Below are 21884 nucleotides of genomic sequence, written 5' to 3' on the forward strand. Positions count from 1 at the left end.
TGCAGAGACTGCTGCACTGCCCCTATTCTGACTGTACCCACAAAACAAGGGGCCCTTTTGAAGAAGAAAAAAGAGCAAGCTAGGAGGTGTTACTCACAGGCACAGTTGAGAGGAGCCTTTGAAATTCATCTCTGGATACAGTTTGGCACTTGGTGATTAAGATACATGATTCTCGGACAACGATCTTGAGAATGTAGTGCAAAAGTTCATCGTTTAGTCTTTAAAAATGTAGGAAATACATGGTAAAATGGTGAGGGTTCAGTACTGGAAACAAAAACACACTCATGTGCAAGCATATTAAGTATTAAGTCTTGCAGTCCTATCATCTAATGTTTGTTGGTTTGTTAAATATACTGCCCTTAGTTTTTCAGTCACATGTTTTTATGTTATGTCCATGGAGAGTAAGTATAGCAAGTAAAGATCTAGGGCTTGAGTATCGCTTTTGAATAACACAGACCTGAAATATCTGAAAGACTGCCTCCTTTCCTACATACCCTCTTGGTAGAGGGGGCCATCTTAGTAGTTCCTCTTCCCTGGGGACCCAGGATAGGGCATTCTGTGGAACTCCTTCCCCACAGAGGCGTGTCTAGCACCTTCATTATACAGCTTCCAGAGAAGGCTGAAGATGCAACTCTTTACCATGGGCTTTGACACTTGAAGTGTATATTTTTAGGATTGTTTTAATCTGTTTCTAATATTGTATTGTAATGCTGTAAACTGTCCTAGAACCTCAGGGTGAAGCATTAGCAGTAAACAAACAAACAAACAAACAATAAAAACATATATTCTGTCCTTGTAGCACTGGCTCTGTGGAGAATGTGCCATATTATTTATCTTACTGCCAAATCTTCTCTGTGATTTGAACTAAATTTTTAGACACTCTTCTTGAGGGGGAAATCAACTGGCCTGAAGCTACAAAAAAAAGCGATTTCTTGTAGCCTTCTGTTGTTGTGATTATTGTTTCTTGAAATCGTTACTAACTGTTCCTTTTCTGTTGCTTAATAAGACACAGGGAACTAGACACAGGATTTGTGCCATCTCCATTCCTTTTTAAAGGGGCCACTTGCCCCAAACAAGCTGTGATTAAACATTTGGAAGCTGTACGACAGAAGTAGCAACTCTAGTCTTCATTGGATATGATCCAGAGCTTTCAGCATGTGCACTTGGCAAATTACATCCCTTACATGCAGGAAGACCCATGCCACTTACCTGTAATGTTCATCATCTTCGCTGCCAAATCTGTTGTTCTGAAGCTGCTCAGCCAGGTTAGTCATGATCACATTTCGAAGCTGGGCAAGCCCACTGTTTCTGTCTCCTACAAGGGAATAATTCATGCGAGAAACTGGCTATATATAGATGTTGGCCTCAGCTGTAAATTCATGCTAGATGAAAATATTACTTATTTAATGGGCAGCAGACTATGCTTTCTGGATCATATACTTTTAGCCGGTAGATGCTTCTAGATGTGGATGATTTAGCAGCTACCAAGCATTGCTGCTGTGCTGTAAACTGAAAATGGAATACAAATTCTGCTTCCAGACTTCTAACACTCTGCAGCCAAGTGTGCAGTCCACTTTTTCCAACCCAAATGCTGGTTTTCACTGAGACTATTGTGAAATGGCCTCGGCCCAGTATGCCTGAAGGAGCGTCTCCACCCCCATCGTTCAGCCCGGACATTGAGGTCCAGCTCCGAGGGCCTTCTTGTGGTTCCCTCCCTGCGAGAAGTGAGCTTACAGGGAACCAGGCAGAGGGTCTTCTCGGTAGTGGCGCCCGCCCTGTGGAACGCCCTCCCATCATGTCAAGGAAATAAACAACTATCTGACTTTTAGACGACATCTGAAGGCAGCCCTGTTTAAGGAAGCTTTTAACATTTGATGTTTTATCGTGTTTTTAATATTCTGTTGGGAGCTGCCCAGTGGCTGGGGAAACCCAGCCAGATGGGCGGGGTATAAATAATAAATTTATTATTATTATTATTATTATTATTATTATTATTATTATTGGTTAAATACTCACTCCTCCCCTCACTGTACTCCTAATCATGGATTTGGAAAGGGAAGGGTTACATTGACAGATCTGATTTCCATAGAATGAAATGGCTAGCATAATCTATACAGGTCACAACCAGCCAGAATGGCAGCACAATGGGCCACCTACATCTGGGGCATCTGCAGGGGGGAAAGAGCTGGATTTTTGGCACTCTGAAATACAGTAGAAGCAGGAAAGGCATGATAGGGAGATATTTGTTGACAATGACAGGAAAACTCTAGAGCAAAAGATCAGTGTGGAAGCTGCCTACAATGAATTCTCATTACAGTCTTAGTGAAAACACTTACCTTCTGTTAAAACCAACTTAAGCAAGTTATTAATTTCCACTTCTCCAGGGTACAGGTTATTTAGACCAGAGCTTAAAGAAGAGAAAAGAAAAGGTAACATTTAGTATCTGCAAAGAGAACAGCAACAGAGTATTGGGGTACCTTAAAATCGAACAGATTAATTGTAGCATAAACATTGTCTTTCTCCTTTCTTTCTTTCTTTCTTTCTTTCTTTCTTTCTTTCTGCAGACTATTGAGACTACTTTTCTGAAATTTTTTAGCATTTGCTTCCTGAGTATAAAAGAAAAGCCAGGAACGTTGGGTTTTTTTGAATTATGTTTATGGTTAAGCAAGAAGGTCATCAACAGACAGTTTGGGGAAGTGGTGAGTAGGCTGGACTAAGACCTGGGAGACCAGGGTTCAAATTTCCACTCAGCCATGAAGCTCACTGGGTAATCTTCCAGTTGCACTATCTCAGACTAAGCTACCTCACAGGGATGTTGCGAGGATAAAACAGGGAAGAAAACTATGTATGCTACCTTGAGCTCCTTGGAGGAAAGGTGGGGTGTAAATGTAATAATAAGATATACACAGAAAACCACTAAGTTCAAAAAGAGCCTCTTTGGACATCAAAAGAAAGCCTTTTCTACCCTGTTATGTAACCAGACTCAAACTAAGAATTATTTTATGGGAAATAAGGTTCAAACAAGCAATTGCTTCTACAGTTAAAGGAATGAAAACACACGTGCTTTTTCCTCTTTATTTAATTGTCTGTTGTTGTTGCTGCTGCTGCTGCTTGTGCCACAGAGAGCAAGGAAAGCATACTACAGAAGCAATTATATTTTAGCTTAAGTCTTACCTGCGTCATTTCTTGAAATGTTTGTTAGCAACTTACACAATGTACATTCTCTATTGCATCCAGTACCCAGTGAAGTAAATTAAATATACCCTTATTTTATAGAAGATGATCTGAGGCTAAGTAACTGCAACTCATCCAAGGCTATGCAGTCAGCCTGTGGCTCAGGAGGAATTTGAACTCAAGTTTGCCAGATCAAAGTCCAGCACTCAGCTGCACGAGCATGCTGGCTGGCTATTAATTTAATTCTACACTCTGGAAATTTAATTCTACACTTCACCAGTGTAGAATTAAACCAAGCTTCTTCAACAACATTATCTGGTCATACCAGCAACCAGTTAATAATTCTCTAATATTAATCAACATAGCTGAAAAAAACAGGCTTTGGATCCAAAATACGCTGTTATTATTCCAGAACTGAGAACACGGCACCTCATAAATATAGATATGCAAACTACTCTAGAAGATTTTGTCCTCAAGTTTTGGAGTGTGTCCCATATACAAGAAAATGCGACACCCAAGATCAGGCATGGGCAAACTCGGCCCTCCAGGTGTTTTGGGACTACAACTCCCATTGTCCCTAGCTAACAGGACCAGTGGTCAGGGATGATGGGAATTGTAGTCCCAAAACATCTGGAGGGCTGAGTTTGCCTATACCTGCCCAAGATGAATGCACTTTGCCCTTTAGATATACATTATCTGGTTATCTTAACACAGGACTGTGATGCTCCCCCTGCTTTGGCCAAAAGATGAAAGAAGTGGCAGATAGAACAGTGGGGACCATCTTCAACCTTGTAACTACAACTACCCAAAAGAATTATGCCCAACCAGCAGCAGCAGCAGATCTCACAACAGAACTTCAAAGTCACCCTAAAGTAGATGGCAGAAATGCTTGCTTTCTTCTACATAGCTGATACCATCTAGGACTTTCTGAACATTTTAACTGATGGCCTCCTAAGAGTACAATGCCCAAAGCTGGGAAATAGGCTGGCCAGCTGGTTAATTTATAAGTTATGCATTTAAACGACAGGTTTATATTCTCCACCACTGTGTGCTGCAAGCATCCTGTATAAGACAGAACCAAATGACAGAGTTTGGATGTTGTCTGGCAAATATCCACCCCACCCACAACCTCCTCTCATTTTAAGATTTCTAACCTCAGCTAGCAAGAAGCAGGCTGGAAAATGACAGTAGCAGTATCTTCCCCCCCCCAAAAAAAAACACCCAGTGACCTGGAATAGACAGGGAGGAAGCCTAGCATATACTGAAGACCAAACTAGCTGCCTTCCTTTGGGCTAGGTTCAGCTAAGCCCTAGTGTAAAGCACAGAAAATTCACACTTTACTATAATGAAGCGTAGAATGGCCTTGGAAGTATTATCCTCACAAGGACTACAGCATTTGTAGAATTTGATTGATTGTAGTGAGCTAAGAGGACATACCTGATTGCCAGGCAGACCTCCTTCTGAATCTCAGGGCTGATCTGGTCCACTGGTGCCATCAGTAACTGCCAAAGCAAGAGGCCAGATCGTCTTACGATGTCACGATTCTTCTCGGTTTGAGGGCTGAAGAAAAATTTAAAAACCACCTGCAAGGACAAACATGGGACTGTATGCACAAATGCTCGTGTTGAATTGTCAGATATGAGTAAGTACCATAAAAAGAGTACATGGAATCTGATGGTTTGCTTATTTATATGAATATAATTTATTGCAGCCTCTGCCATGCCCACAGGGTTCCCACTCTCACTGAAAGGAGACTTAAAAGAAGCACCATAGCTGTCAACTTTTCCCTTTTTTAAAGGGAAATTCCCTTGTTCTGAATAGGATTCCTCGCAAGAAAAGGGAAAAGTTGACAGCTATGAGAAGCACTGTGTTGGAGCCAACAGATTAGTTTGCAGTGTGTGGTTGGTAGTAGAGTCCATGTGTGACACCTATAACAATTGCTTCAGTTTGCAGATGTGACCATGCACCCGAAAAAGGTGGACAACCCCTCTCATCAGCTTCATTCCAGTGGACAAAGGTGAGGAACAAAAAGCAAAAGACCATCAAGAAAAAACAGAATAAAGCGTGAACATTTCCTCGGCCCTCTACTGACTTAACCACACAAGTTAGCTGAAACAGGTGGGTCTGACAATGCTTCCAACAATTGCTGGCGAAAACCATCAAGAACACCTCTCTTGGATAAAGCTTCCGTGACTGAGAAAGAACCCACCAATGCTCCAATTCAGTTCCAGCACTTCTGACTCTGCTCACAGGAAGTGTGAGAAAATCCTTACATATCCCACCACTCCCAGGTTAAGGGAACCCCACTAAGTGTACTTTGCCTGAGTATCCCACACCCCCAATCCAAAAGCAAACAATTACATTAGGTTAGCACAATTACACCAGGATAGCACGCACCTGGAATACAACCAAGATGCAGCGTATAATGCAGGTGTCCCCATTGACCATAGCTTTCTCCATAATGTCGCAAATACTGCTAAGATGATGGCCCTCGATTGGGTGTTGCTTGCCCAGAAAGTTTGTGATTGGAAGGTTGTTACTCGCTGCCAGCAGGTTGAGTTGATGGATACACATAGCACCAACATGGTGCAGTAATTGATTGATAACCTCATTTGTGGTTATGGCATCTCCTAAAGCAGTAAGAAACATTTTATAAACCGGCAGTGTGCATTTCAAGGTATCGTCAAGGTTTATTCATTTTGTGGCTTTCAACTGTGCCTAGTCTTAAACATCAGGTTCCCCACCCCCAAATATTGAAATAACCGTGTGGAATTCAAACAGAGAATTCCCAGGTTTGATCCTCAGTGTCTCCAGGTTATAAGTAGAATGGTGAAGTTTGGTGCTTGCGGTCTCGAGGAGGCACTCTCAGTTTGAATAAGCAACACTAGGTAGACATCTAGGTGGGCCAATGGTCTGACAGTAATAAGGCATCTTCATATATTTATATGGATGGAAGGGAAGCAAGAGAAGGGTATGGAGATTGAGTGTAGCTGCCCACAAGTTTCAAATAACTGGGAATGTTAACCATACATGCAGTGCTGAAGCAAGGGTATTTTGCACAGCTTGGATCCCCCTAACATGGATTTGTTCGTTTCGCCTTTGCAAGCCACCACCTCTCAAACCCAGGTTTGTTTGTTTTTACAAATGGAAGACAATTAACAAACTACTTCATGAGACTCTTGACAGCGTAAACATGTTGAAGTTTGCCCCACACTACGATTTGTGCTACATAGCTGATGATGTGGTATCAATATCTGATTATTTCACTGCTAATGTTTGCATTCAGAGAAGCACAGTTTTGTGCTTTTCTCCTGCAGCTGTAATAAACTGCCTTCCTTCAGCAGAATTCCACAGAAATTCAAAGGAAAGATTCCAGCGTCTTGTAGTTTGTAACTTCAAAAGCAGGAGAACTTCAAACACCCTGATTATTATTTTGGTTCTGATCAAAGGAAGTTCTGTTCTATATATACCCTCACCAACCTTGTAGGAAAGAGCTGTTCTGCCCTGCTGGTTTCTCAGTCAGGTGCAGCATGGCTCAAAGGCAATGCCCACTGATCTAGGCTGTCCATCTCACATTTCACTAGCAATGACTTTGTACAGAGTGCTGACTGCTGATTTCCCCCTCACCTTTTGGTTCCATAATTATATGGCTGACTCCTAGCCTCTGGCAAACGTAATGGAAGGCTTGGTTCCCTGGATTGCACCATTGATCAATATAGTCGTTTGAGCATGTCCAGATCATGTTATTCATAGCATCATAGCACGCTCCTGGACAAAAACAATCAATAGCTCTCTTTATCAAAAGTAGCTTATAATGCAAAACAGGTCCAGACAGATACCTTTTTGGTTGGTAACAATTCCTTAACATACACGTACACCTCCTCCCTCTTCTGCACCCCTTCTCACCAACAGCATCATTTGGTCCTAAAGAGTCCTATTTCTCAGATATCAAGACTGTTTGTAAGCATTCCATAACAGCAGCTAAGCCAATGGCTAGGGAGGTCTTCTTGCACTTTTTCCGCTGCAGATTTGCTTGCTTTAATGGAATGCCTCCCTTGCTTTCATTCAACCACAGCAAGCACTCCAGTGTTTACCACTCCAAGGCTGGTGTTTACTTTGCAAAAAGATTTATAGATATTGCTATCAATGGTTCAAAATAAAGCAAGAAACAACTGTCTGAACTCCCCTCTGCCATGGTCCACAAATGCTAACTTAAAAAAACCCACCACCTTTACATTGCCAATGGCACCTTATGTCAGCCAAGGTTTAGAGCAAATATACAGTTTCAAGCAGTTCTCCTGTACATATATATTGTTAATTGCCTCCTATTATAAACTTTATTAGCCTTCTCTTACTTTGGCAGGTTATTTCTGTTACTTTTAAAAAGAAAAAAGAGGTGTGCCTGAACAGATTAGCTGTTTAAAGCAAGCCAGATTCTGCTCAGAGAAACCCTGTAATCAAGGGCATCAAACGGCATTATTGCCATTACCAAGTTGCATCTAAAACTGCATATCAATTCCTTACCAAGACCAGGAACAAGAGCACCGCGTCCAAGTGAGCTCCCAGCAGCATCAATGAGATCCGCTCGGCTTGCAAACTGTCCATCTGAGATACTGTACACCAAACTCGAAGCCAGAACTTTAAACAGAGAGCCTACAATCAATCCCTTGAAAGCTCACATATTTATCTGAACTGTGCACTATGCACAGGAGCTTAATTGTTAAACACAGACAGTTATTTAATTTCTACAGTGAGAGAATCGAGATACTGAGGCTTGTACTTAACTGGAAGCCTTTTGCCCTGGAAACTCTACCTGCTTGTCCCAAACTTCAGCTGGCAAACCCCAAGCCTCCCTCCATATGTTGCAGGTCAGGGGTATGGAACCTCAGACCCAGGGGCCAAAAGAGTCCACCCTTGGGACTCTCCCCAGGCCAAGCCCTCTGCCCAGACTAGCTCTGCAACCTCCTTGAATGCTTTTGCCTGGCTGGGGTGTCTCCTTGAGCTGTGATAATCCCTCTTGTTTGCCTGAACAGAGAGGAGTGTACGCATAGAACCCCCTGGCTTTTTGTATTGCTGGAACGTAGCCTATTATACAACAGTAAGTGTCACATCCACTGTACTACCCACTTTTGCCTCTGGCTACATCCACTACAGATATGCAGCTTCTGGAAGGTGCCCCTTGGCCTGAAAAATGTGGGTACTACTGTATATTCTGGCGTATAAGACTACTTTTTAATCCAGGAAAATCTTCTCAAAAGTTGGGTGTCGTCTTATACGCCAGGTGGAGAATCTGCAGTCGAGTATATCTCAAACCCTGTATTTTAACTGAAAAAGTTGGGGGTCGTCTTATACGCCCAGTCGTCTTATATGCCGGAAAATGCAGTATATAAGCATGTTGTCCAGTAACAGCAGCACCACCATTGCAGGGGGCTGGACTCGATAGCTCTTGTGGTCCCTTCTAACGCTACAATTCTATGCTCTCAACAGGGGCAGGGCACTCATGTGTATTTTAGTCATGTGACTGTCACATTCACATGTAAAGCAAGGGTGGAGGAGTGTCTAGTCATGAAAAGGAGATGAGAGGAATGAAATCCACCCCTCTTTCCCTCTGCTGTGCTCACTGCCTCAAGCAATTACCGCTCCCCCACAATCTTTCAGTATCAGAGCGGGGCTAAAAGAAAACCGTCTGCAAGAAAAGGAACTCTGCTGCATCAAAGCATACCTTTACCCCCATTTCATATGTCAACTGGGCAGATATTTTCATCAAATCTGAACACTAAGCCCTATGCTGGAAATAGGTTTCAGCGCTATACCCAGCTAGCTCGAATCAACGACTGAGAAATAAACTTGGAAGAAGTGCCTTATTTAAGGTGGACAGATGGAGCAAAATAATGATTTACAATAAATAAATATAATGGCACTGGATACATTAAGAGAATTATCTAGGGACCAAGTGGCAAGGCAGAGCAAGATGCATGGCAAATCAGTTTGCTAGGTTTAAAAAAAAAAATCAAAGCAACTCAGAGGGAGCAAGAAGGCAGGCTGGGGAGGACTTACTTTTCAAGGATGACAAGCCACTTGTTCCACCAAAGAGCGACCGTGTGGCAGAGCTGCCAGAGCCACCCGGGGGTGGGACTAACATCACCAAATAAGTCCCACATGTGTATATTGGAGTCTTTCGTAGCATTTTTAGAGGCAGACCACAACTAGTGTTAGCAGCTGAAAAGATCAGATGAACATCATGAGAAGCAAAAAAAATATATGCCCATGAAAAAGGCAGAAAAGGGGGGGTGGGACTAGATTCTGGGATGAAAGCTGGATGGATGGACAAGCGAGGTTCAAACCCCAAAGAGAAGCCTACAATTACTTGTGTTAAAACAATGTAGGATCTTGAGAAGAGACACCATCTACCGAGATAATGCCTTCATCTGAAACAAGAGGACCCCACACTTCCAGCAGAGACTGCCGGAGATGCTCCTGGTGTGCTCTGACATATAGGGCACGAGAAGCAAAATTATCCTTAATACTGGACTCTGCTTATCAAAGCAAATCAAGGTGCAAAATCATTAAAACAACCCCCCTCCTCACCTGCTTGGTCCTCTTTCAGTGTATTGGAGATGGTGGAGCCAGTCAGGGCAGCCAAGGTTGCTGAGGGAGAGGCTCTGTACCTTGAAAGCCTGCTCAGAAGCATCTCATTGATGCTTTTTGCTGAATCCCCCTCTTTCCTCATGAGTATTATCCGCTCTTGGAGGGGATTGGCCACACAGGCGCCATTTTCCACCTAGTCCAATGAGCCAAGACAACACAGAGCATTACTTGTCTGGAGGGGGAAAATGCACCCCAAACTCTAGTCCCTGAGCACAAGCTCAAATGGGGGAGGGATGAACCTTAATTCATAATAGAACGCAGACTGCCCATCCCGAGCAGCATCAGCGTTGATCACAATGCAATGAGAAAGATATTGGCTTTGGGCATTTTATAATTATGAAACAAAGGGATGAACACATGAGAGAAAAAAATCAAATGTTACACAGGACACACATTCAGCAGCAAGTAAATGCAAATGGAGAAGTGGAAGACAGAGGTGGAGTAGTCACAGCTACAGGGCGTAGAAGGGAAAATATTTTGCAAGTTGAAAGTACTCTGTAAACAACAAGCAGTAACTAGCTTTAAGCATTAAAGGCATTTGCATCCTACTCCTTTGCCAAAAAAAAGCAGCTTACAATATGGTCCCTTACCCTCACAATCTAAGATGACACAAATGGAAAAGGGACCAGGAGGGAGGAGGGGGAAAGGAAGCTCAGGCACTAACTTTAGTTACAGAGAAAAGCAATAGCACTGAGCCCAATGCCTACTGCAACTCCCCCCAAAAGACACATTTTGTAACAGCACTCACTGTGAGCTCAAAAACATCCATGAAGACAGAGTGTCCTTTTGGTGTTTTTTCATTCAAGCTTGCAGGAGACCAAATCCAATAGAAGTAGGTGCCATCCGAAGAAAGATGCACAGTGGTCATAGTGCTGCCAACTGGAAAGTGATCTGCTGGCATTGGGAGAAGCTGACATACCTGTAGCATCGCACAAAAGCAAAGGGGACAGGAAGGTGAGAGATAGGACGGGCGAAGGGATAAAAATTATGTTGTACTAACTCTCATGAACACTGACATGATAAACTTGCCTGGTTTATGTGTAATGCTAAGGTGCTTTACTCCTTCCTGGTCAATTTGTTGCAGTGCTGTCCTAAACCAAGCCAGCGGTTGGCTTAATATGTCATCCAAACCTTGGCTCACGGTTTAGCTCTCATGGACAAACCATGAGCCATCAACTGTACAATCTCATGGTTACCATCTTGTGATTAATTCAGAGAGATTTAAACCATGGGCTTGAGCCCAGATGATATGCCAAGCCATTACCACTGAGCAATTCTGCAAAAGACTAGCTCACTTGTCTTATTTTATAATTAACGCCAATTTTCATGCTTTGTAGGACTGTTGAACATACCTACCTATACAGTGGGACCTCAGGTTACATACGCTTCAGGTTACATACTCCGCTAACCCAGAAATAACGCTTCAGGTTAAGAACTTTGCTTCAGGATAAGAACAGAAATTGTGCTCTGGCGGCGCAGGGGCAGCGGGAGGTCCCATTAGCTAAAGTGGTGCTTCAGCTTAAGAACAGTTTCAGGTTAAGAACAAATTAAGTTCTTAACCCGAGGTACCACTGTATAGGGTTAGCTTTTTAAAAAGTAAAGTACTAGAAACCAAACTTGCTTTGTTTGGATACCTTGTTAAAATTGTTAAAGAAACAAAAGCACTTACATTTGCCAGTCAAGCACACTGAAATGTCGCTGTTGTTGTTTTTTTTTTTAAAAAAATACTTCAGTCAATAACCAAATAAGCACTCCCACCAATTCCCACATCCTCACAATGTTCAATTTTACTTGACTTCCTTGAACTTGGGAGGGCCTATATGTGAAGCACCTACTTTGCAAACAGAAAATCCCAGGTTCAGCTCCCAGCATCTCCAGGAACAACTGGGAAAAACTTGATGATTTAAGTAAGCAAGAAAAAGATTTTATTTAAATCAGTTTCCCTTTGATACACTATTGCTTCATTTTTACAACAAAATCCTCACATCACACTGTATACATTTTGCATGATTTCCATTTTAACTGGAAAAGGAGTATCTAACATATTCTTATACAGTACGACCAACAGCAATTACAGTTTGCAAGTACAACAGTACAATCCTATTTAATCAACCAGAACATAAGAAGAGCCCTGCTGGATCAGGCCAAAGGCCCAACTGCTTCATTTCTGCTTCACTGGCCCAGCCCCACCCTCACAAAAAAGGAGCAAACAAAAATGAAGAGCCCATGACTGATAGTTTAAAGTTGGCTTGATTGTTACTGGACAAACTGGAGAAAATTATTTCCATCAAGTGAAGATGTAATATTTGGTAGCTGGAGTGTAAATATCAGTATTTGGGAAATGATCAGATTCGTTCTTCATTGATGCATTTGTGCAAAATGAGGTATATAAATAGAATGACTGCGAACATAAAAAATATATTTTAAAATGCTTTATATGTTTTTCAAATTAGACTTGCAGATGACATCCAGAGAGATGTGTGGCTACAAGTTCTAAGTAAGATTCAAGCACACAACTAACATGACACAAAAAGCAGCAACAACAGAGGACCCCCAACCTCCAGCAATCATTTATCCCCTCATCCTAGACTAAGGTAAAAAAAGGTAAAAGTAAAGGACCCCTGGATGGTTAAGTTCAGTCAAAGGCGACTATGGGGTGCGCTGCTCATCTTGCTTTTCAGGCCAAGGGAGCCGGCGTTTGTCCACAGACAGCTTTTCTGCTCATGTGGCCAGCATGACTAAACCGCCTCTGGCGCAACGGGACATTGTGACGAGTGCCAGAGTCAACGGAAACGCTGTTTACCTTCCCGCTGCAGCAGTACCTATTTACTTGCACTGCCGTACTTTCGAACTGCTAGGTTGGCAGGAGTTGGGACAGAGCAACGGGAGCTCATCACCATTGTGCAGATTCGAACCGCCAACCTTCCGATCAGCAAGCCCAAGAGGCGCAGTGGTTTACATCACAGCGCTACCCGCGTCCCAACTCTGGTACAGGCACACCAGCCTGCAAAGCCAGCTTAATTTCTCCTCTGCACCTCTGGCATAACATCTTGTTCAGAGGCATTATGCAGGCATAGCAGTTTATATACCACATGCTAATGACTTGTTTGCTGATACATCAAGACTTAGGATCGGGACCATGCGTCACTGATATAGCTAGCATGCAATATTTTGTTGAGCCACAGATGTTCTTGATATTGGATTCCTACCCTTCAAAGAGAAACTGCTACAGTAATCTCTGAAATGCACACGGTGGGGGGAAATTATTAGGAGCCAAGTCATATTTTTTCACTTCAAGGCAAAAGTCAATAAAGCTTTTAAATCGCTAGATTAAGAAGTTCTACAGGAAAAGATAACACATACACTGGCCCTTTTTTTCTCCTTGGAAACTGCAAACAGTCTCCAGAGGACACTGACAGAAAGATGAAGTAACAAGGAAAAAATGGTTTCTGGTAGTAGGCATGCCCTGCATCTTCTTTATTTATCAGTGGAATACCTGTACACTCCCACCCCAATGGCATCCTTGCAAGTTATCAAAGCCACCCTCTAGGGCAGAGCTTTTCAGACTTTCCATGTTGGGTGACACACTTTTTAGTCATGCATCATTTCTTGACACAGTAATTCAGTTTTACTAGCAAACTGAAGGTTAAACTAAACCCTTCCCAGCGTTTGCACGACACATCTGCACACTGCAGCTGACACACTAATGTGTCGTGACACACGGTTTGGAAAGCTCTGCTCTAGGGTAATGGGAAATAGCAGCAGGTCTCCAGAGTCTTGATGTGAACCTGGAACACTGTGCTATCAAGGAGAGTTTTGTCTGCAAAGTGTGGCTACAGAGAAAAGTGGCTGAATGGACTATAAAATCTCTGATAAACATTTTCAAAAAAAACACTATGCCATGGATATGAAATTAAAGATACTCCAGTTTTTTACGTTACCTGCAGGGTGTTCTGGTCAATAACCTGGAAAAGGGAGTGAGGTTTGTTATCAAAGGAGACAGGTCTGTGAAGAAGCTTGCCATTGCCAAAAGCAACCCAGCCTGGCTCCAACTCTTCATTACGGCAGTACACAAAGCCTCTGAAGGGGAAAGAAGGGAAGTTACACTTCAATTATGACGCACCTTTATTTATTACAGTTCAGAATCATTATTATTATTATTATTATTATTATTATTTTATACCCCACCCACCTGGCTGGGTTTCCCCAGCCACTCTGGGCAACTCCCAACGGAAGACTGCTGCAGACATGACTCTCAACACCATTTGCTGTCCTGTGTTTGGGATGACAAATACAGTAATTGACAATATAAACAAACTGAGCATTTAATGATGCCATAGCTTACCGTAAAGTACCATGTAATCCAGATCCTAATTTGCTTATTCCTCTGCCAACTGAGTTTGTTGTATAAAGATAAAGCCCATCTGCTGCAAGGCAGCGTCCTAAATCTGCATCTGTACGAGGAAACAAACAGTGTTAGAAAAATTTGGTATACTTGTTTGTATAACATTGTTCTTGTTTATGAAACCCAATAAAATAATAACAAATCCAAAAAAAGAAAAAAAGGGGGGGGAACAGATATGAAAGCTAGGAGCTAAATGGCACCTTAAACCTAGGTTATGGGCGCAACAATGGAATGTCTAGGCGTGCTTTTTTATAACAAGAATGCAAAGCTGGAAATGAATGAACTGCAGCTAAAATATTATGTTCATTTTTCACATGGTCTAGTCCTTCCCCTGCCCACCCCCCGTCTCTTCTCCAATCTTCAGGGAGCAGATGGAAGTGGGGAGGCAGAAAAAGGTCCTCCTTTCCTTCCACTCCACAGTTTTAATCTGAAATCTTAGGCGCAACACTGCGCCCAGAGCTTAGAAACTGCTCGCGCAAATGAAATTCCCTGTCGCAAAATGCGCCTAGAACAATAGGAATTTCAAACACTGGAAACAAACCTTTAGAAGACAACCTTTTCCAAAGTCATAATATTTTGAGGGTGGTGGGGGAGATGCAGCTTCCCATTCAAACTATTGGGACAACACAGACACTATTGATGTGTTGTACTTACAACTTCTGGACTGAGTATCAGTTTCAGTACCAATACGTAAAGCTGCCCTAGACCATAAAAGAGGACAAAAAACCACATACACACACTTCATTCATACATCAAACCGTTTTGAAAATTACACTGCAAGGGCCAATATTCAAAGGTCCTGTTGTCACACACACTCATCCTATTAACTGTGAGCTCATCCTCAGAGAATTGAGCCTTGGGCAGTCAAGATGGCATCATCCACACCAGGAGGTATTAGCAGGCTCAGTGGAACCCCAAGATTTGCAGAAGTAGGAAAAAATGCACACAACCACCCCCCCCCACTAGACCTGAGGGGACCCCTCTCCCAAAACAGCTCTCTAAGGACTGAACATGCTCAGTGACCACAGAAAGCTGGCTGACTTTCAGAGGGGAAACACACAGAAAAGAAGGGTGGGAAGCAAAATGGAATGGTGAACCCTTGAAGAGGGCATGGCTGGTTAGCTGGAACCCTGAATAGGAGTGCTACAATATTTGTCTCCTACTTGTTAGATGATTTTTCATACTACAGACTGGAAAACAACTTTGCCATATCTAGCAGTCTACTTGGTAAAATCCCTCCTTTGTACAAAGAACAGTTTAACATGTGTGTGTGTGTCTGCTGCACAAGGAATTTCCACGTAAGCTACACTGGGAGCCTTTTTGGCTGAACAACAGGGTGCAAATGCAATTAATCAAATAAATAAATAAATATCTTCTGTCTGTCTGCACAGCACCAGCTGTCACCTGGACAAGATTTCTATCTACCCTTACAACTTCAGACTGTGGTAATTTAAAAGGCAAGGCAATCCCAATGCAGAAATGTTCTTGTTCTTTAAATTCATAAATCTCACCTTTATTTTCTGAGCCTGAGCCCGGGTTGGCATCAGGTGCTGGCAACATATCTTCAAACCCCCAGGACACCATGTGTTTGCCCCCAAGCAAACAAGAGGGTGATCCAGGCCCCCCTTCCAAAAGCAACAACCTTTAGAGAATGAATACAAAGTAAAGTTTAGAAATGAGGAAAATGATTCTATTAAATGGAAATAATTAGCTAAAGACAGACATACAGTGCACATTAAGCACCCATGTATAAGACGCCCCCTATTTTTGGGGACTCAGATTTAAGAAAATGGGGGGGGGGAGATGGCTCCATGTATAAGAAGCCCCCTAATTTTTGACATTATTTTTTAGGAAAAAACCTAGTCTTATACATGGAAAAATACGGTACTTAAATGGTGGACGGCCTGTGTATGAACATCAAGGACTATTAGTGTAGTTCAGGTTTGTAAATAGCTCTGGGTAAGGGTGGGGAACGGACTTTTCTAATTGCTCACTTTAAGGTTTTTTTTAAAATCCCAACATTGATGCATGAGTGTATTTTTAAGATTAGTCGTTGATCTATAGCAATGTGATTGCTCCCAGAAGCCTTCTTCCTACCTGTGTAACACATCAGCTACAGGCAGGGGTCCCAACTCTGTTTGCTTCTGTAAAAGGTGTACTGTGTGAACAAACGTTTTCAATGATCCCCTGTGGAAAGAGTTAAAATACAAAGCAGCAGTCACTCTTGGAAACTGCAGGACACCAACTGAGATCAACAGATGCTCTTAAAAAGTCAGACAAACTATTACTGGTTCAAAGCCTCAATAAGTCTTCTTGAAATACAACTTAGAACACACCTCCTCTGAGTATGTTTCAACATTTACCAAATTTCATTGAACACCAATGACATGGTGTAGATATCCATATTACCGGCATATACCAGAGATCCTTTTTACATATATCTTTATTATCTAAAGCTTCATGATACCCTACCGGTTTCACAGAAGTCTGGAGGCTTTCACCTGCCTTTGAGATTCTATTATAATTTGGGAGGGATGATAACAATGGACACACTTAACAATAGGCTAACGCCTCCATCCTCATCAGTTTTCTTCTCCTAGGCTGCCTCTTTACCATGCAAAATCACTGCTTGAACTGACAAAGCAGGATGTGAGTGGAACTGTTAAAGTAGTATCATGGTTGGTGTGGAAGGATCCATCAAAACAACAGTTCTGTACCCCATGAAGCCACCAGTACGGTGATCACATCAGCAAATTGGCCTGCAGCAGCTATTCCATCATTGATAAAAATTGGGTGTGCAACCGAAGCAAAGCAGCATGGTGTGAACTGTGCAAACTCTTGTGTGCAACAACACAAGAGTTGATGTGAACTTGACTGGCAGATTTGCACATGTACAGATACAAGGATACTACAGGGCCGATACTCCTTTTGTTCCCACTCGTCACAAAAGAACAACCAGTAGTAGTGAAGGCAAGACACTGGTAGACAAGACATAGGGGAAGGAATCAACACTGGCTACCTTATAGGGCAGCACCTATAAGGTTGAGGGCAGTCAGAAGTCAGAAATTCGTAGGAATGTCCACAGCACAGAATTTCAGTATTAAAGGCAACTGCAGCCCTACTCAAAGGAGTTTTCTTCCAGAGCATAAACTCAGAGCAAAATCAGTTCAAGGGCATGGAACTGTAGAAAATTGAATTAGAAGGAGTTGGCTTGCCTTATGTCTTGAGTTGCATTCAAGTAAGGAAATTGTGGGGAGGGGGAGCACAAGGGCAGTCTCAGTCGTTGAGACTACAACAATATTTGTATGGTTTCTGTATCATATAAATGCAGTTACAATACAGTTAAGATCTACCACATACTGTAAACATAATTAAGATAGGAAGCATAAAAGTACACAGAAATTAACACTGCCCCAAAACATTTCTGTAGACAATAATTAGCCAAAGTTGGGTAAAGGGAGTTCACTTCTGCAAAAGTACAAATATCCTTTTTACAAAAAGTATCAGATGTTGAATCATCTTGGAAAATACACAATCTCCAATATGGCAGCCAGATAAGAACATTTTGGTAATGTTTATTGCATGTAACCCTTTCCATATGAGAACACATATGGAGTCATTTCTGTAGTTGAAGAATCCATCTGTGAACATTAAAATAACTATGATAATATTATTTTTTAAATAAACATTTCACCTTAATATCTTATCAATAGAATCTCTCTCTAATGAGAGAGAGAGAGAGAGTTGATGTTGATGGAAGACACTACAACACCTTAAACTGGTCTGGGAAACCATTCTGGTAAATGATTGGGAGAAATATCCAGCATACATCTCTTTATCAGTATCCAAACGACACAATGTTTTGTGCTGTCATGCAAATAATACTAATGAAGAATCACACAATGCAGGTTACATTCCCACAGACAACCACAATAGATGAGCCACAGACAGTGATATTCGGAACTTTTAAAAAGATCACATCAGAATCAAAAATAATCCTCAAAGAAAATCTAAGTTCAAGTTCTCTCTCCCTTGTTTTCTTTATGTAATTGTCTTGAGGTTTACCTGTCCTCTCATATTGCATTGTTTGTATTATACTCAAAAATTACTTTTTAAAATGTGCAAAGAAGCTGCATACATCCAGGTACATCAAATGATTCTGTCATGCTTTATTCAGATGACAGTGAAAATTGCAGGAAGAGTCCATGAATAAATACTACTGGCAATGCAGTGCGACAAACATGGGGGAGAAATTTAATTTGACAGCTGTTCTCAATTTGCCCATTAAAAGTTCTGGGATTCTCAACCATTTCTATCTAATAATTTTCGCAACTCAAATAAAAGCCAGCACAACTCACTGTAACCCTTTCTGCAAGTTTGCTTTTTATTTAAGCATTTTGAGTATAATACAAATTGTGTATCTATTGTGATCTTTATGGATCACGGTTGGAAAATGATGGCATCATGCTCTCTAAATATCATAGCTTTATGGATTTGTTTTCTGCTAAGTCATAAATGAGCTGGAAGCACAACAAAAACAAAAACCTACTTTGCTAGTCTACTTCTGAAAAATGATTAAAAATGAGACCACAGAATTATTACATGACATTAATCACATGTATGCATAGTTGGAAATCTCATGTTCTCTGAGCCAATGTTCAAACCATCAGTTTCACAAGATCCAGTGATGCTACATAAAGGAATCCCAACAGGGGCAACAAAGTCAATACCGATCACAATCCAAGGTCTAAAGGCTCCTTCCCTGGCACTAAGGCAGCTAAGGAATATCCAATACCAGAATTTTCTGGAATCAATAGATTATTAGTAGGTGCCATTTCTCAGAACTGTCCACCCATATACCTGAGCTTTCTGACACATTATTTGTAAGTCAGACTAGCATTTGCATTCAAAGAACCTGCTGCTGCTCAAAAGCATAATCAAAAAGGATTATAAAAATGAATAAAAGAAAGAAAAGCTGGAGCAAAGAACATGCCTATATTAATTATAAAACATCTAAGAAAACATAATTCTACTGATCTTCAAAATATTTTTAAAAAATTCTAATTGCTTTTGCACAGTGTATACTAATGTGGGAAGCTACATTTTACTTGCAATTATTATGCCTTTACTTATATAGAGCTCTTCTACAACAAAACATTCACATGCCCAAGTCTTTTTTCTTTTGTCTCTCTTCGGGTGATTGGCTACAGCCATTTTAGGAGAAACCATGGCAAGATGGGAGAGAGAGATATCACAGATTACAAAAGTTCCCATAGGAAATCATGGAAATCATTGGTTTATTATGTGAATGCTCACCTAACAAGTGATTTCCTGGGAATGCATTGTGTTTGGAAAGCGGTACCTGAGTGTACTTTAATATTCACAAATGGATTCCTTGACCTACAAAACAACAGAAACCCCACTGTATAGGTTCCTTTAAATTAGTGGTTCCCAACTGAGGGTTCATGTAACCCACCCAGCAGGACTATAGCACCAGTGCTTTTTTTCTGGGGGGACACAGACCCCTAAACATTTTGTGAATCTAAGTTTGGCCTCATTGAAGGGCAGTATTTCAATATGAGTAGGAAAATGTGTGTACCCCTAAACATTTTTTTTTAGAAAAAAAGCACTGCATAGCACCATTCACATAACAAAAAATACCATAGAGATATCAAAATGTTCAAAAGTAGGGGGTCCATGGCTTGGCTTTTGAAAAACAAGGGGTCTGCAGTACTTAGCTAATGGGGAACTCCTGCTTTTATGATATGGGAAGGCTGTGTTAGACCAATCCTGGAAGCAAACAACTTCCCACCACTGCCACCTATGCCTCAATCCATGCCAGTACACATTCTTCCCTCTGCTGCTAGAAATTAAAAGTTGTGGCAAGGTGGAAAAGGTGAAAAGGAGGCAATGGGACAACAAGGCCAAATTCCCATCCCTGAGCACAGTCCTGAATCCCTGGGCACATCTTAATATTTCTGCCGCAGTTTAACATGGGCATACAAAAGGTGAGCAATGAAAAGATCTGCACGCCCAGATTTCCCACCCTACGCCTCTCCTACCTTGCACAAGCCAAGGCAACAAGGGCAGCAGCAGCGTTTTCTTTTTGCTTCTGTGGAATCTGTTGGCCTGAAGTGGACGTCTCCTCCAGCCATGAGCAGAGCAAGGACTCAATGCCATTGAGACAGTCCACAGGCTCCTTAGTCAAACTCAAGGGCTGACAGTCACGAAGGCAAGTCAAGAGCACCTCAGCAGTTATGTTACAAAGGGAAGGGTCCGTTCTGCTCTGGGACTCAATGAGAGGGAAGACCAAGAGCAGCCCCATCCGCGAAGTGAAAGGTGCTTGTTCAGGTTGCTGTAACAGGCCTTGCCGCTTGAGCAAGGCAAGGGCTTCCTCATCCCCAGAGTTTTCCCGTTCATGCTGTTCCTCCAAGGCAAGCTGGCGCTGGGCATTCCAGAGTCCACGCAGAGCATTCAAGCGGTATTCTAGCAGGCGGGCATAGGCGTTGCTCTGATTTCCACAGACAGAACGCAGGCGCTCCGACAGCTCCGTTGGATTCTTGGTTTCAAATGTTAAGATCTAGGCGGGGAAAAGAAGTGCATGCTGATGAATTAATGTGGCAGGGTGCCTTTAGAAGAACATTTGCACAAGTCAAGGCACTTGCTTTCGGTACCTAATGTGTAAATAAATATGACACAAAGGCAGAAAGTTCTAATAAAATAAAACCATATGTTTCAGATCAATCAGGTCATCTAAATTCAGGAGTAACTGAACAAATTGTGCACTTTAGGAGGTAACAACTGCAAAACGATTTGTCATCACGTTTAAGAAATGTTTTTAAGATGCTTACTAAGTTATATTTACATCAAATAAATTTGAGGATGTAGGATAAGGGAGGATTGCAACCCAGATCACAGTACGCAGGGAGGGAAGTTTTTAGTCTTTTCTCCCTAGCTACAATCTCCAAGAAATTTACACCCTACATGTTAATTAGCACTGGTAGAAAACTCATGGACAGAACTTTCTCTCCTTGTGCACTACAAATAAAGGTATGAGATCTGAAGCTGTAGATTATGCCCCACTCTTCAGCTAGCTTCCCATCAGATACAAGATGCTATGACATACCAACCTCCTCCTTAGAACAAGCAACACCACTTCAAAGAAAAATGATATGGAAGATTATGACAATCAAAGTAGGCAGTTCTTTCCTCTTTAATTAGCTGGTTTCTCTTTTTTAGAAATTAAGCCATAGCTAACTGTCTTGTTGGAACAGCACAGTGATGAAAATGCTTACACCTCTGAGCAAAGACTAATTTTGCTAAGTATCAAAACTGTATTTTAGGTCTTTCCTCTGGCTCAAATACAGAGTAAATTAAGAGAATTAACAGATGTTGAGAAATTAAACACTAAAATAAATATATATTATCAAAAATACATAAAATACTCCTAAAATATGGAACAGAAACTAAACAAGTAAAAGGATTCATGATTAAGCAGGTGTAAAATATAGGGGGAAATATTCTATAGGAGACATAAGATAGAAAAATGCATATCTTATTTTTATGTATGAACACAAAGGGTTACAAGATAATGACATGGTGGGGTATGTCAAACTACATTTTTCATGTATAATAAACATGTTCTATGTATATCATT

The 21884-nt window shown here is 41.6% G+C and overlaps 1 protein-coding gene across 9 annotated transcripts in view; it reads right to left on the reverse strand.

Annotated features, from left to right (window-relative positions):
• The window catches only part of HECTD4 (HECT domain E3 ubiquitin protein ligase 4), a 112138-nt gene that overhangs the window by 64656 nt on the left and 25598 nt on the right, over positions 1-21884 (reverse strand). For 6 of the 9 annotated variants that reach the window (XM_033159280.1, XM_033159283.1, XM_033159286.1 and 3 more), the window contains exons 2-16: positions 20290-20807; positions 16325-16414; positions 15739-15869; positions 14168-14276; positions 13764-13902; positions 10571-10741; positions 9763-9955; positions 9232-9393; positions 7699-7827; positions 6802-6942; positions 5572-5804; positions 4612-4757; positions 2337-2407; positions 1210-1315; positions 98-218 (exon numbers count right to left, since the gene is read on the reverse strand). In XM_033159280.1, coding sequence (XP_033015171.1) covers positions 98-218; positions 1210-1315; positions 2337-2407; positions 4612-4757; positions 5572-5804; positions 6802-6942; positions 7699-7827; positions 9232-9393; positions 9763-9955; positions 10571-10741; positions 13764-13902; positions 14168-14276; positions 15739-15869; positions 16325-16414; positions 20290-20807 — 2460 coding nt within the window. The remainder of the gene's footprint in view (positions 1-97; positions 219-1209; positions 1316-2336; positions 2408-4611; positions 4758-5571; positions 5805-6801; positions 6943-7698; positions 7828-9231; positions 9394-9762; positions 9956-10570; positions 10742-13763; positions 13903-14167; positions 14277-15738; positions 15870-16324; positions 16415-20289; positions 20808-21884) is intronic. The other 3 variants (XM_033159287.1, XM_033159288.1, XM_033159284.1) reach the window with 1 other exon arrangement.

Source organism: Lacerta agilis, chromosome 8 (assembly GCF_009819535.1).
Source record: "Lacerta agilis isolate rLacAgi1 chromosome 8, rLacAgi1.pri, whole genome shotgun sequence".
NCBI lineage: Eukaryota > Metazoa > Chordata > Lepidosauria > Squamata > Lacertidae > Lacerta > Lacerta agilis.